General features: G+C 36.9%; 1 protein-coding gene across 4 annotated transcripts; it reads right to left on the reverse strand.

Moving 5' to 3' along the window:
• Window positions 1–348: 348 nt before the first annotated feature.
• On the reverse strand, window positions 349–2,636 carry LOC142974139 (uncharacterized). Of its 4 annotated transcripts, none has more exons than XM_076116299.1 (4): window positions 1,985–2,263; window positions 1,641–1,796; window positions 1,127–1,378; window positions 349–596 (listed from the first exon to the last, which is right to left on the reverse strand). In XM_076116299.1, exons 1-4 carry the CDS (start codon window positions 2,087–2,089, stop codon window positions 561–563), a joined length of 549 nt encoding a protein of 182 aa, XP_075972414.1. In that variant the 5' UTR covers window positions 2,090–2,263; the 3' UTR covers window positions 349–560. The 4 variants fall into 4 exon arrangements, 2 of the variants coding, with proteins under 2 accessions (XP_075972414.1, XP_075972413.1); XR_012959549.1 differs by lacking the exon at window positions 1,985–2,263 and adding an exon at window positions 2,420–2,636 and having other exon boundaries at window positions 364–596; window positions 1,127–1,384; XR_012959548.1 differs by lacking the exon at window positions 1,985–2,263 and adding an exon at window positions 2,283–2,632 and having other exon boundaries at window positions 376–596; window positions 1,127–1,384.
• Between the last annotated feature and the right edge of the window lie 14,387 nt (window positions 2,637–17,023).

A 17,023-nucleotide genomic window follows, 5' to 3' on the forward strand; every position in this document is an offset into this window, starting at 1 on the left:
TCATCCGTAACGTTAAATCCCGGGAGCAGTGTTGGACACGGCGTCTTTGCTAAAATCCGGCATGGCCGCTGATAGATGACATTTAGTGCAGATAGAGTTGTCCCCTGGAGGACATTTCGCTTCACGCCGTTGAGCAACTGCCAATGAGGACCGATCTCCGGGTAAATTTGCAAAAGTACGTTGAAATCTAGTGAAATGAGTTCGTGTTCTGATTCTTTATTCCATTCTTGTTACATACACAAGTTTATTTTAACTTTTTACTCATATACGTGATGTAAACTCGGATAATTTTTCTTTCAATTTTCAAAATAAAAATAAAGTGACCAACTTTACTTTTTTTTTTATTTCTGGGTATAAGAACATAATTACTATGTTTACTTACTGTGCGCAGTATGTGTTCAATTATTTTAATGGTTTTAAAACAAAGTATTCAAATTCTATATTTATTTAATTAAGTTACAAAAGCTGTTAAGTGATATTCGACCTTACTTTATACATTCAACATTTGTTATAGTTTTGTGGTTTGGGAATGTGGAGTCTGCGGTCCATATAGCGATATATTATAAAATAACGACTTCAGGTAAGTCATCCTGGCTCTGTAACAGATTTATGTGGTTATTAACATTTGCACTGCACTTAGTTTAAGCTCTCTTAAGAGGCCCTTTATTCTTTTATTTATTAGTCGTACAGGTGTCCGAAACATAACTTGACAATACTTTCTACTAGTAGTCATTAAAGAGGCTGTGACGCATTCGGTAGCATAAATGACTGCTGATCATGAGGTTTCGGGTTTGATTCCCGGGTCAGTCAAAGTACTATTGATGTCTTCTAATTTGTATTTCAATATTTTTCCATAGCAGTCTTAGAATTTGCCCAGTATATGATAATAGGCTCGCCCTCTATTACATGGGACTAATATTGTTAAAGGCGAAACGTGGCAACGTGACACCTGCGGGCTTAACAGCAGTGATATTATGTATGTATATAGTGTATATTAATGTATTATCTTTGCACATAAGTACAGTATTATATGTTGATAAAAAAGCAATAAAAAGCCACCCACTAAAAAACAAATGCAAAGAAAATACAGTCCTCAAAATTTAAATTATTATGTCGTATCATATACCTTTCTCGTAGTATATCTTCGTTCGTTGCGCATGCGTCTGTGTGAGTAGCTATCGATGTCTGAGAATATATTACGATTTGCGTCAACTTCATTATATTTATTAACATAAGGCGGGTACGTCTTCATAATCGTAATACGTTCAGTCGTCGTCCGTTGGTCGTAGTGTGCCAGTTTATATTTATCTTCATAATAAGAAACCAGTTTCATCATCAACACATCACCGAGCGCCTCTTTTTGAGTATTAAGCACATTCTGAAACTAAATAATGTTACTATATTATTCTTATTCTTTCTTTTATTCCAAATAAAAGCTTTATTGTAGACAGTAGCTCGATTCCCTACCTCTACCTCTTCTACTATCGAAAACCAGCTAGCTATCGAACATTTTGAATGAAAATCTGTTCGGCGCCTCTAACGGGCGTCGTAGGAACTATTTCAGCAGTACATTTTAAATGTCAACCTTCGTTATCCGACGGTACCGATAGAGAATCGCGCTACAGATTGTGTTCACTTACTTCAGTTTTCCGAATATTCTTGTTTGTAGTTGTGTGGTAGGTTTGTTTCGAGCGTTTGGTCTCTTCAACATCCTGTGCCTTGTATACTTTGGATCCCAATTCTTTTATGAAACTCTCAAAATCACCGGAAAAACTCACAGCATTATCTTGCTGCGTCTAATGAAAAAATAAGGCAATTAATTTGGCAACTTATTAATTACCATTTAGGGCATTTGTAACCTTTATCAGCTCGATAAACAAACAAATGACATATAATTCGTTTGTTTGCAGCCATTTTGACTAACAACATAGTTGTTTCATTTGCATAAAAGTAACACAAGAATTCAAAAATAAATGTTTTGTACCTGAAAACTTCCTCTTACAAATAAGTTAAATGAAAAAACTGCGAAAACAAAGATAGAGTGTCCACGCGATGTCCTTCGCATGAAAATGATTAAACCGAACGACATGAAGCATTGAACGTAACAACCGGCTTACACCATAATCACGTTGAAGTGTGAATGTGTGTTATTTCCAATTCCTGTTTTACGATCGCTGCTAATCTTTTATTTTTCGTTGCAGGATTTATTGTTTCGCGATGTAAAGTCTTATTGTGAAAAGAGAGTAAAACTGTATCAATAAAACGAGAGCGAGACAGCTTACCGTCACGTTGGTGTCGTGTGACTGAGTGCAAGCCGAGTCAAGGCGAAATCTGAGCGTAGGTTTAATGGTTTCGCCTTGATCCTGAGCGAGTCGGGAGCGGGGCGCAGTTACACAGCTAGATTTATTAGTTCAATTACCCAAGCCCTGTTCGGAGCCGCTTCGCTTGCTTGAGCGCAGGCGCCAACAACTAAATTTTGCTCAGGTTGCAACACATTCTATGTTCACATTTTTTGCCTCTTTGCTGCGATGTTAATGCACAAACCTAAATTAGAAACGCTTCGCCGTGGCTGAATAAACTTGACTTTATACACTGAATTAACTCTACCGAACGCATTTTGGAAATAGAGCAATCGCTATTAGGAATTTAGTTTGGAATGTTTACAAAATAATGTTGCTGAAATTACGAACCTATGTTTGAAAATAAAGGTGCATGCGTTAAATTTGTGAGCAGTATTTGCAAACTCAAGCGGAATTGAAGAGAAAATTATAATGATGTAACTAAAATATCTATTGATTAGTTTGTTTGTCATCTGTGTGATAGTTACTAATTACAGTTATTTCATATTTTTCTAACCGTGAGAAAGTAGTAAAGGTCCTGCACAAGCAGTAGAGAATACTAATTAGTTATGCAAGTGACTCGCAAGCTTTATAGAAAAGCATAAACTTACTGGCAATAAACATTAAGTGATAAAATACTGTGAGTAGCTTTTTATTATTGAGACTTACTCCACTAGCAAATTGCTAGTCAGTAAGCTACTAGAATTACAATAACCTTTTGCAGTCGCTTAAAATCGTGTATTTCATTCACGAAATTCATAATATGGGAAGTATGTATGGTAACTTTTACATTAGGAGCAGTAGGAGTATATCAGGATAGTTCCGGACGACGCCGGGCGGAGCGACAAGCGGAGCGGGCGGCGACCACAAACACCCTCTGCCGATACAACTTGGCCAACTTTCAAATTTGTGGGTTGGCGCTTTCAGAGCTGGTTATATACTCGTAGCCTTACATACCTACTAGATGAATAATTAGACAAAATATTTTACACTGTAGCAAAATTAAACAATTTTTAATTATGCAGTAGCGTGATTCTCTACAGCCGGTAGTCTAGAATCTAGAGTTTGACATTTAAAGGTACTGTTAAATTAGTAAGTACCTGCGGCGCTCACTAGAGGCGCCAATTAGATTTAAATACAAGTCGACAGCTGACTGATAGTCAATAGTATTAAGAAATTGCCCCTGTTTCGTTAAGGCCACTGAGTATTTAAGGCAGAAGTGTAAAGAAAACATGAAGTCACCTTAGTTTTACTCCACTTTTTAGTACATTCTAGTTTGATTATTCTTACGAACGCCGATGAATTTAGTCGGTACATATACCTAACAACACGCTGTATACGAATGTGTACTTATTCGTCGACTCACAAAGTGAGTGCTATCATCTAGAAATAAACTGACGATACCGAGAACCAAACGTTTGATCGGTTATTGCAAGCTCAAATGAAAACGCGATAGACCATTTTGGAGGTTTCCCCGAACCTCGATATCGAATGAAAATTGCCTATTAGAGCCTTCTGCAGCGAATAGTGGAATTGTTATAAAACAAACAACGAGGAAAAGATGTTTGTTTGTGTTGTTTGATATAACAAAAATATATTTTGTATTTACTATCTCAAACGTGATGTCACACGGTTAATCACACTATCAATATAACATAGAAATACTTACAGTACTTAAAGAAATCATCATCCAAACCACGTCAAGTTCTTATCAATGAAGGTACGCGTTGACATTTTAGCACATTACTTACTTACACCGTGTAACAAGGGCACCAAGTTATCGGCACGAAAGTACAAATAATTAGCAACGTACACGATAAGAATTATTTTTATTGTAGCTTTTTAACATATAAAAGGCTTAATTTGTTGAGGGCAATTAAACATTATTTTATTTATGTATAACTAGCTCCCGGCCGCGGTTTGCTTCGCGTGTCGGATGTGGAAATAAAAGTATACAATACCGTTGTTCTATTATTTTCCAACATTAACATTTCTTAACTCGCTTAGCAGTAAAAAAGGTAATAAAACCGCTAACCGCTAAGGCATTTTGGCAGCTATTTGATAAAGTTAATTATGAAAATTGTCTTTAACCTGTTTGTGGTTCCGTACCTTGTAGGGCGATAAATTGATTTAATCGGAACTTCCTGGTTCTGCACTCAGGTACATTACGTGCTTAGACAATATTTTATTATGAATGATAAAATTTTACTGTTTTATAAACAGTCCAAACGTATATTTTGAAGTTATCCTTAAGGTATAGATATAATAACTGTTGTAAAGTAGATGATAAGTTATTGTACGATTGATATTTAGTATTCGATCAGTTCGTTTCATTGTGAGAACGTTGAAAATGATTCCTCCCGGCTAACGTCCGTTTGATGACGCATAGACTCGATATGTTAAACGTAAGTTAGAGACCGGTCACGCGTAACGTTCCGTAGCTACACAGTGTAGTAACAGAGAACCAACACATTTTCATTCATTATAATTCAGCATCCAAAGATTTAAATTTTACTAGAATTCGTATTAAAAGGCAAAACACTCAATAAGATTTGCAAATATGTCTAAAATTATTCAGCACACCATATTTTCTTACTTTTTTCATTGATGAGTACCGTGTTAGTATAGGATAATGCAGTGAATCGGGAAGACGACTGCTACGTTTCGCTCTCGCAGGCTTGCGCCGGAGTACATCAAACAAAAGCATCAGCACCCTCTCTACAATAGTTTCACTGCGATTAACTGTACTCTGTGGTGGCTACGTGCGCGTAGACCGATCAATCTCTACGCTAGCCACTTAGCTACGACGAGCCTCTCGAACTACGATTAGTTCGATTGTTTTGTTTGGCATCGAGTTAATAAACAACTGTCGTATGTATAAATGATGATGATGACTGTCCACAGAACTGCTCACGACTGTACCTATTTTCTGATGACGAATCGAGTTTCATTACGTTAATTATACTTTTATTTCTTGTATATAAGTGCCTACACTCCAGTAGCGATTCTCTACAGCCAGTAGTGTCGAGTATCGAAAGTTTGTCATATAAAATGTACTGCCAAAATAGTTCCTACGACGCCCGTTGAAGGCGCTGATCAGCTTTCGTTCAAAATTTCTCGATATCTAGCCCGTTGTCAATTGTCGACAGTAATTGTGAATCGAGCTACTGCAGCCATTCGATTTATTTAATCAAAACCTTGCTTCGTATGTATTACGCATATTCACATTACAAAATACTTACGTCATGTTGGTAATTACACTAGAAAAAGTTAGTGCTCGTCGTACTATCAACGTTGACAGCTCCACAAAGTTTTACAGCCAGCATACAATAGTTCGCTGCAATCTACGGCTGCAATTATAACAGCGACGCAACGTGAATGTAGTATTCTAGTCTAAAATCCAAGGCAAAGTAACTTTACTGACACTCACTAACACGTACGCTCCGAGTAACTCTATCCAAGAATATACACATAAACGCAAATGTACGAATGTATATCTTTATAAAAAAACGGATGCTGAAACTGTATGCGCTAAATGGCGATGGTTACCGTCCCTTTTAACGCTTTGGGACCAAAACGGTCAATGGCGGACCGTGGTTTCACACTCTACTCCTTCGGGATGTTTCCTGATGGACCATATTAACATAATGTTCAACATAAACACAGACACGCAATCGTCTTCCAACCCTGAACCCAAACATTCCGATTGAATTCCTCATTATTAATATTCGAATCACATTTAAATAAATACTTATATTAGGTGTAGCTGGTTTGGCTAGGCGATTTACAACAGTTGATAAAATATATAGTAAGTTCAGAAAGTTATGTGGCCATAAGTAAGTTGAAATAGGTTCTGCACGCCATAATCGTATATTCTCCTTTAGCGGACAAAATATGTATAAAGGTGGTCACTAAACAATTCAGGTCAGCGACTCGTTATATTGATGGAACGGGTCCGAATGTGAGATAGTGTTCGCGGCTCGGGCGGGCGGCGGCCGATACCCGCGCTCATGAATATTGTAGCAGCACGCGCGTCCGCTGGATCCTCCAGATTCCTCCCTGTATCAGAAGCTTTATATACCTACACCTCTTACATTGTTTCGCATGCAATCCGTAAATATACCTCTGTACGAGACTTCACTGTTTTTTGTTTACGCAAAAAGTTACATCTATGAATATTTCCAGCGCCGTTTCGGGATAGTAAGGACTTAGTTTATCTTTTTCGCTCAGGAACGGTAATATATTGCGGCGAGAAGTTTTTGTGGTTTAGATATTTCGACCGACTATGAAATAACGCGGACGACCCTTTCGGGAGCGACGATACAAATATGTAATAAAAGTTAAAGTTGAGAGGTTAGAGTTGAGTACGTGATGAGTGTGATATATTATTCAGAAGGGTATAGGGTGCAGCGAGCGCTGGCGCTGGCAGAGCTCGCGTGTCGACCGACTGGACGGCACGGGCACTAAGTGGTGTGGCGCGACGATAATACGTCAAACCGCTCGCTGCGGTTCACCCACCCCGTACAGCTCAAATTTAATAGTACTACAACTACGTGCCTATGTTGTCTCTAACGGTAGCTTCGCTTTCTCGCCGAGTGAAATCTCGACCGTAAAAACGAAACAAACGTTTTTATGTTTTTATTATTAGGTAAAGTTACAACACGCTTACTTTTTATAGGTTTATTTTAGAAGTGTATTTTGCAAAGATGTTAGTTGAATTTGCGTCTCTGAAATCTCCGTTGGTGCTATTAAATACTGTTCAAAAGTCTTCCTGCGCTCCTTGTTTGCGGCAATGATAACCCAGACATAATATAACTTTTTAGTCCGTAGATCTTTCATTTTAATTCTAAACAGATCCTATTTTTTTCAACGGTAAACGGAAAAATGTATTAGTATAAAAAATACAGACCATTACACAATAAACCGTAGCACAAAACGGACAACACTATTCCATTCATTTTATTTATCATTCACAACATACGCTTCTATTTACTGCAATAAAGCTATAAAATGGTGCACATCGACGACAAAAATTTAATCTACCTTTCAAAATCCGGCACTCAGATAAAATTTAACACCCGGGTCTGTTATGTTCGCACGATATGTCGGTTGAAAGGTTTACTGGCGTTATTTGACCGACAGCTCTATTTGTCCGGAGTGCATAGGTCATTCGTATACTGATACGTGACAGATATAGTATGCGCCAACCGGCGGCTCTCTACCAAGTGCCAATATTCACATAAATATACGGCTGAACTTGCTTCAAGTAAATAAATATGCCGCTTGCAAACGCGTGGGAGATTCACTGAACATAAAACTACTAGTTTCCACGTATCTTCATTTATTCCAGTAACGCTTCGAATAGTTGCTGTAGTGTAACAAGGTGGTATATGTGGGTAATATCGGAGATGTGTTTTAGACAAGTCAGGTGCGTAGTATTTGCGGTCGAGAACGTGCAAAAGATGTTTCGTGATAGGATAGTAATACATATCGGATACGATCAGTTTCTATTAACTCAAGGCTTTATTTATGAATGGTTTTTCCTTACGCTATCATTCATACAATTAACGTTTGCCTAAAATGCAAACGTCGGGTAAAGTTATCTTTTGCTAGTAACGAACGGTAAGCCATCGTGAGTCCCTTGAGATCCCTCGCACACGAAAACGTGAGTGGATCGGTCTGGTGAAAAGCTGTAATGATTAACCTCTGTTCGAACCCTTTGCAGGGAACAATTAATGAACGCTGTTCACCTTAATTAATCTATTCTCAGTTGCGGCGGATGCCCTAACAAGATGAATTATTTGGTGAAGATTGCATTCCGACGATGTATCGAATTACTTGTAATGAGTGATTCGGTACGACCATCATCAGTAAGCCGATCATGACGGACTGCTATGATTACTTCAGTATCAATACCGTTCACTATCAAATATCTACGTAAAATAAAATTGTGACAGCCGTTTTTGTATTTGCAACGATCAATTTAGTTCTTTTATTAAAGCTCACTGTAGCCGATGATGAGATTCTCTGTGAAATACAAATTCAGTTATAGTTCTGTAACACTGATTGTTTTGATATAACTCTATTTACACAAAAGATTATCAAATAAGCATCTGAGAAGGGTCTTATTTTATTTTTATTTTTTTAAGTCTTTCCAAAGCGACACTCACAAAAATTGAAAAATATATTTTTATTTAGTGCAGTAGTGACAGATTAATTTTCCCAATGTGAAGAAGTTTTTAGGGAACTGGGTGTAAAGGCACCCTGATTTACAGCCATTTTTTCTAACATCGCTTCAAAAAACCTATCTTTGGCCAAGTGGTTGCCTATCGTACTTTGTGAAATCACAAGCATCAGTACAAAACATTTTTATAAATGTAACAGGGCAGTATGAAAAGACAAAATGGGAACAGAGAGCAGTAAATTATACTATGCAAATAGAAAAGTTGAAAGCGAGGTTGATCCTAAGTTACGCTAATCAACCAGTAGCGAGACAACGCCGCAATTCTGAGCGCATGATATTTTTTCCTGAAATAAAAATGTACCGTTTGTTTCTAAACATAAATATTCTCTTTCTTGATATTTATCAGATACTCAATATAAGTTTTGTTATCAAAAATCGATACAATATACCTTCTAAATAACATAACATGTATTCTTCTTTTTTATGAATGAGGAACATTTAAGTTATTTAGTTATAACAACAGAATCGGGCGCAGTGTGAGCGTACGTCTGAAATATCTGTAACATACAGTTGCCGGCTTAGCTCGACAAGTTTTAAGGCTCAACTAAAGTGAAGCCTTAATTCCGACTGCGGCTGAGGTTTTTTAAAACTTTGCTGTATTTAGCTGCCTCAACGTGTTAGTGTTAGTGACTACTAAAACTATTTTGTATAGTGTCCCTACTTCTATTAAAGTTTCAGGGAAAGTACGAATTGAAGTTGAAATTTTCTCGACTAAGTATAATAACTTTCTCAACTGATTGCCTTCTCAGAGTTCTCTCTGAGTTTTAAAAGTCTAATTAAAGAAATTGGCTGTTAAGTTCTTCGTCGACTAAGCCACCTGTTAGATTATATTACTATTTATACGTGAAACATGATAATAATAAAAGTATAATATATCCTTTCAGCAGTACGGTTTAGAACTTTATTGAATAGAAAACTCCATGTATTCCGTGTGACATGTTTTTATTTTATATACGACGACCCTCAACGTTACTTTTAACCTCTCATACGATATTGGCACTAAAATATCGCTCTTTTTACATTCACCCCAATATACAGAATCGAATCTTTCCGAGAAGATACAACGAAAATAAATTCTCTAAAAAAGGATTACGCACAAACTTGTATCCTTTAAGGCAACCTTTGAACAAAAGCAATTTCTCGAGAACAAAGAGAATCACTAGAATTGGTGTATTGTTACTAAACTCTCCAATAAATAGGAGAGAGAAGCAAAATATCACGAGTACAATGTCACACATGTCAGCCATTGTTGGGAGATTGTCTCAGATATTAGAGTTACAATCAATCACTGGTGTGTCCGTGACATGTACGTAATTAGGAGCGAACCTACGAGCTAAGGGAGCAGGAGAACCGCCCACGTCTATTCTAATGCCAAACTTTGTTGCTGCTTTCATGTCGATTCGAGATTGTGTTTGCGCATTATATCAACGCCAGCCAGCCAAACAGACCATGTATTTTCTGAAGACGTGCGAGCTTAAAAATAATTGTGTAGGTGTGTAAAATAACAGAAGCAGATTTCGGAATACGTGTAACTTTATGGTGTTTTTTTTTATACAAAGGGACTTCTCTAGATTTCATTCAGTTATTAGGTAGATACATTTTTGAAAGAAAAAGGATTATTTACTATCCCCTTTACCAGTCATCACCAACCGGAAATTTATTACTTGGTACTACGTTCAGTATATACCACAGTTATTCTTAATAAATAAAACTTTATGATATTGTTTTAGAAAACAGTAGAGCAAAACAATGTAATATTATCAAGACGTTACTGAATAGGCGGCCGTCAGTGCGGTGACAGCGGATGAGGCGACACCGGAGGGTCGTGAGGTCGCGACGTATCGCAGTTGTGTCGAGCCGCGCCGCGTCGCTCCGTGTCGACGCACTTCGCCTCCACTCCGCGGGGCTCCACCACGCCGCCGGCCCCGTTCAGACGTTGCTACGTTTAATTAAACACTAAGTGGCTTCCCGCATTTCAGACACATCCAAAACTTTAATTTTCTACAGAGATAATATGTTATGGTACCGAGCACGCAAGCTATACAGGTATATTCTAAATGGCAACGTTACCTCTTCTTTATTTCGAGAAAACTAGCGTTCTCTACAAATTGAAGGCAGTTATATTAAATTAGTTTAGCCTGAACTTATTTAAAAGTTGCTCGGAGTGTCGAATCAAAGTGTGTTTGAGTGTGATTCGCGTCAACAGTTTCGAAATATTTCATGGCAATATGCGTTCCTATCGCAAACTGCTAACGAAGTAGGTATAGGAAAGTAAGGTTGCCAAAATAAGGCTTTTAATATTGTTGCTTTCTATCTTAATATTTCGTAAAAGTGCTCCGGTGAAGATAATAGGGTTCGCAGATCGTGAATCTTCTTAATTACCAACAATGTTGAAATTAAGCTTTTAATGAGTTTTAATTAACAAGTTTTGGAACGTTGCGTGAAAATACTCAGCGATTGCTGAGAGATAATTTAGACAATATCTAACGGTTTAAGTGACTAACGAATTCATCCGTTATAATTGATACATTTCTACGGTTTATAAAACTGTTCCGAATCCGTTAAGTAAGCTATTAAAAGTAGTTCCTTGGAACAAAATACAAAAATCCTTGGAACAAAATACAAAAATGTTAGCGCTTTTACAATATTAATAACGAATATAATCAGCTTCTGATTGCAGACAAAGTAACATTCAATAGTTACCTGTACAATTGCCAATAACACACGATGTTAAACATCTCGATGACAGCACTGAAGATATGCACAATGTATGCGGAACCTGTGCCAACTGTCCTGAGGGCAGGATGTAGGTCAGAGGACTTGGCGAGAGCCAAACCTGCTCAACTTGCTGCAGGTGCAATACACTCGAAACTGCCCTAACTATGAAACAACACTGCACACTTTACATATCACTTTTTTATTTTTATCCGTGTATTCCAAAGCGTACAACTTTTGTTTACAACTGTTTGTATTAAAACCGAGACTCGGAGCCTGTTCTAAAATAAAATGCTTATAAGTATTAAATCTGAATAAAGTAGGCTGTTACATCAAGGCCAGACTGAAATCAAATAACTTTTCATATTGCCCATAATATATCCCTGCGAGCGTGTTAATTCTCTTTTAACTGATACGGAATAATAAACTTGCTATATATTTTTTATTGCTGTTTCTAGATTAACACCGTTATGTGCAGCTAGAATACGTTCACACCGCCTCATAGTTGTGTTCCAATCAAACTTTTTGATTAAAGGAATGAATGGCTTATACCTTCGTGGATTTATAGAGTTAATTTAGAAATCTAATATGAATCGACTCATTTACTGAAGCAAACATGTTGACGAATTGCGAATTCAATAGTTCATTAAATAAATTAGAACTGAATTAGGGAAACGATCTAATGTTTTGATGTCGGAATTAAGGTGGATATGGAAAACCAAATAAACAGTGCAGGGTAAAAGTGAAGGTAAATTGATATCGAGCGTGTCTCTAGGACGGGAGTGAATGTGGACAAATTAGTAGCAATTTGCGTCGCAACGTTCTCGTTTCAGACCAAATGTGAATATCAAATGAGTGTTTAAGCCACCCATTTGGATCACTCTCGGCCGATGCCAATCATTTCAAAATTGATGCTTGCGGCTTTCACTCGATGACTGTTAATTATTGCTAGTGCTATTATTCCAGCTGTGGTTTATTACCTGTTCCTCATATTTTATGCTCTTTATTCTGATGTTATCGTTTTTAATAAATATGCTTCTATTTATCATGCGACACCTGCAAACACAAATATGAGTGTGTGGGATAAAAGTGGACTGAATAATTCGTTATTCAATTTTCGTAAACATTTTGTGTTGCTGGGAATAATGTGGATTTTCTTCAATACGGTTTAAAAATACCTTAAATAAGAACAAAATAAAATAAACAGGCCCAAAATTTATTTAAAAAAGTAATGTTGATAAAAACCGTTTTCCCAACACTATTTTTTGATGAGGCTACGTTAAATAATATTTAAAATAGTTCCACACAACACTTGTCTCCTTCCATTTTCCTCGGCAAGCAGAAATCTCTTTTAAAACTTTAAGCTCATCAACAACTTTCAGGATAAGACTAAGGACGGCTAAATAGAAAAAGTTACGATGTACAAAGTTAAGGTTATATATAAAAGGGGACACCCCACAACAACGTCTTGATTATGTCTCGGGCAGATTGAATAGTAGAACATCCGAAGCGAGCCGGAACAAAGGGGTCTTATTGTTATTCACCCCTGTGTAGTGTAGCTGTGACAAACTATTTAGGCGACGTCGCAGCCCTTAAACGCCTCTGTTGATTGTTTTCAGCCAAAGGTTAACTACCTACCTGTGCAAAGCTGGAGGTAATGTTAGCGCCGTGTCACACAAAATCTGTCCGTGTATGTGCCTCCCGGGTGTATTCACACAATGTGCGTTGGCATTAATAGTTCGTGACGATTGATGATACCCTCTCCTCCGTCATTATGTGGTTCAAGTTTAATATTTTCTTATTATTCTACCCCTGATAAAGAAGCTTTGTTTTAATAAATGATTCTGATAGTCCAAAACTTTTTCTTCCTTAAGTGAACAAGTTGTGTTTTTTAATTTTCTTGTAAAACCTTGACCTTTCAAAGTTCGACGCGCCGAATTTATGGCACGGTCATCAAGAACTTTTAAGGTACGATATATTAAAACAAGAATATTGTTACGACGAATACAGACGCGCTTAAAGTTACTAAGTGACATTACTCAAAAATAAGAAGGTAAATATGATAGGAAAATATACACAGTTCTCCATAAGTAAGGAAATATCGAAGGAGCACAGAGTAAGATACCTATGTTAGTCATACATTATAACTGACGAAGTGATATCTGCTTATCCTGTAGCCTATTACTGTATCTATATTCTGCAATAGACATAAACAAGAACATGAGTTATGATTTTGTTATATTGTTAACTAAATCTGTAATTTGAAAAGGTGCAACAGAATTGTGTTAGTTATATTCTTCGCTTCAGTAGAGTTGTTGTTTTAGATCGAACAACTGGAGGGAGCTCAATACATAGACAAGCTGCAAACTTGATTAGGGGATTGAAAGAAACAACAAACAACGAAAGAAAAATCAAGGGAGAAGAAGCCGTTTGCACTGGTACTTACTCAAATCCCGGGAATAAATTCTTTGTTGAACGGGATGCGAGTTATTTTGACTGTAAATATAGCGCGAGGATGTCATCTGAGGAAAAATGGTGCATATTTTACAATAACAGAACATGTGAGTAAAACGAATTACTTAAATTGTGTGTCAGATAAGTGGAGGTGAGACAAACATGGCGACGGGCGGTAGGACGGTAGGACGCGACACGACGCGGCACGGCGCGGCGCGGTGCGGAGCGACACGACAGACGCAGTAATTGCACCACCGGTTATGTGCCCGCAATAACTAATCTTTCTTTCCTCTTGTGCCATTTTTTAGCCGGTGACATTTTATTTTGTACGCGAAATATGACGTTACGATCCCTGAAATTGTCTTTTTATGTTACATGTAGCTTTGCGTTTTCTGTTTTTAATGCACGTACAGATAATAAATCTGTGATTTTTTTCAAGATTTTGTTACTTGTTCAACATCAGAAAGCTAGTCAACAGAAGATTGCTGTAGCTGACATATAGACTCTAATTTCAAAGAGCCTCTTCACCTATTTAACTAGTTCAATACTTAGTAGAATCCGAAACCACCTCTCGGTCGCTTTTTCCGGGCGGAAAACTGCCCGAACTACGTAGTATACTTAAGTACGCCGGAAGATAAATGTAAACAGTAAGGGTACTTAATTGAAAAAAATCGAAGTCAAGACGCTAACATTAAACCGATCGCGCGTGTAAGGAATAGTAACATAAACCGGGTAAAAATCCCGATCGGTTGCGTAAAGTTGAAAGGAGGATAGGGAACGAGCGGTGGCTGGCGACGACCCTCCGCGTCCTCGAACTTTGACAGTTTATATGACCCGTGTAATGGCGCCTTAAACTAAATAAAGCTTTGCGTTTGGCTCATGTATCGCCGAGTATCGCGAGGGCCCCCGCTACGCTTGCTTTGTCTCCGCGACTAGATTAGAACTTACTCTGCCAACTGATCTCTTATAGGTAACTTTATATCCCTTTAATAAATTCCGCTGCTCTTTTCTTTCTTTTTTCGAATACTGCAACTGCAACTTCGATTCTATTCCGTGATTTATTATGCACTTTAACCGTTGTAAATTGCGTACATTTAATCCTAAAACAGTCTTTTTTATGCCAAAAATAGCGAGGTATTAGATAAATAAATCGAAGTCAATCATGTATAACAATGACAATAATTCAATGCTATCAATTCGTGTTTGCGATGTAATCAGAGAGTAATAATACATATTCTATGGATATATGCAAGTATTTGATCACACATTTACGTGGTACGTACACATAATACATAATGCAGGTACGCTTACATGATAATATAATTGTGTAGTTAATAGCTGTAGGTACATACTGAATACACATAGGAGTATGCGATGAGTGATGTAGCTGTCATCGCCGTAGGCAGCTTGGACTGAGTCCAGTCACGAATGCAAATTCATACCAGAAATTGAGTCGGTATGCTTTCCAGGCATATTAGTGCAAATTTCGCCGGATTAGTTCACGCTACGGGCAACGTATCGTGGCTTTTGTGTGGGACTCTATGGGGCGCATTTCCATGCACTTTCGTAAGCATGGGGAAGTTATCTCTGTGCGGTGTCTAACAAATACTTCCTGTTCCTTTTATTTTATTTTAAATTATTACAGTCGTGGTAAATAAAATAATATAGTTTGTATCGATAACATTAAAATAATAAAACTGTTCATCAAAAACTTAGAATTGAATAATCTCGGTGCGTGTTCGACAGGATTTAAAGATGCTTTAATTTTCTCCCGAGCACTGTTAAATGTGGCAGGTGTAGTATGTTAAAAGCTGTTGGTAAAACCACAACGCACTCGACACTGCTTCTATCCGCCATCGATAAATAAACTATAGGTCGTATCGATTGCATCTGCGGTTTCCATTTCAAATTCGCTATTGGCACATTGGCAAATAATTGCCATTAAACCTAGCCTCTAGCCATACAGTAGTGTGTTTGATTCCCAGTTTTACCACAAACCGGTTGAAAATCAATTTCACTGTTATGTTTTGTTTGTAGACAGGTATCCAATTCGGTGCCTTCCTCATAGAACTATACTGCTAAGCACATTTAATTGTGCTACACATGTTTAGAATACATTCTTTTACAGAGTTAAATCAATAAATATAAAGGGTTAATTCCTAATACCAACCAACAAATAAATCCTTATAAAAACTTTATCTCTTCATAACTCTCGGACAATGAGGCGTATTATAAGGTATTAATATATTATTTATTCCAATAACTACTTGCTCTATTTCTTAATAATATAATGCGAAAATAATACTACTTTCAATTTCTTAAATGTTAATTCTCATTCAATTTAAAGCACTCCCGATACTGAATATAAATTTCACTGTTACTCTTGATGGTTTATTTGTCTGAACAAGTTACGCTATATGTCTTTACAAGCTAAGTTCCGAGAGTCAGTACACTGTATAAATGTTTAACAAGCTTAAAATTCATGGATTTGAATACAACATTGTAAGACCACAATGTATTCGACTTTTTGTTTCCACTACAAATCTAAAGTAACCATTTTCTGACTTAGCTAATATAAAGTACGACTTTTTCATTTTACGATATTCATTTATATTATTTTTCAGTTGCTATATTTGTTTGTCACCCGAAAATATTTTTTTTTCTAGTAATATTATATGTAAAACAACTGTGTATTAATTGTTATACTTGCCAGTTAGAGTCTTCTAATATTTTAATATATCTGAAATCTAAGTTGGTTAATTCATAGAAAAAAATTAAACATAAATTAAAATTAGAAATCCACATTACCGTAGTAGCAGTTTTTTTTAAAGACTACTCCCGCACTAAGAACTGCTCTTGCATCGCGGGGAATTTTACAAACATAGAAACGGACACAAAGTACAACCAGGCCCGAAACAATTATTTGTGGATCACGCCAATAATTGTCCCGTGTGGCAATCGAATCCACGACCTCCCGACGCAATGGTAGCGGCGTGGCGACTTAAATAGTTAATAGCACTTATTTTAAAACAACTAAGAAAACTACTTTCCTGAAATCTTTGCGCGAGTCGGCCATTGTAATTTTTCTTGGAACTGACTTTTTACTTTGGAAAATTAAACAAGAATCATCGCCAAAGAGACTAACAACTCGGTATATTTTTATAGATAATATATTTTTATTTATGATAATGCACTTATTACTTCGAGGAATTCAATTCACACTTCTCTTTAATAGGCGAAATAAAAATATTCAGTAAAGTAAATACTCGAC

This window comes from Anticarsia gemmatalis, chromosome 7, assembly GCF_050436995.1.
Source record: "Anticarsia gemmatalis isolate Benzon Research Colony breed Stoneville strain chromosome 7, ilAntGemm2 primary, whole genome shotgun sequence".
NCBI classification, from domain to species: domain Eukaryota; kingdom Metazoa; phylum Arthropoda; class Insecta; order Lepidoptera; family Erebidae; genus Anticarsia; species Anticarsia gemmatalis.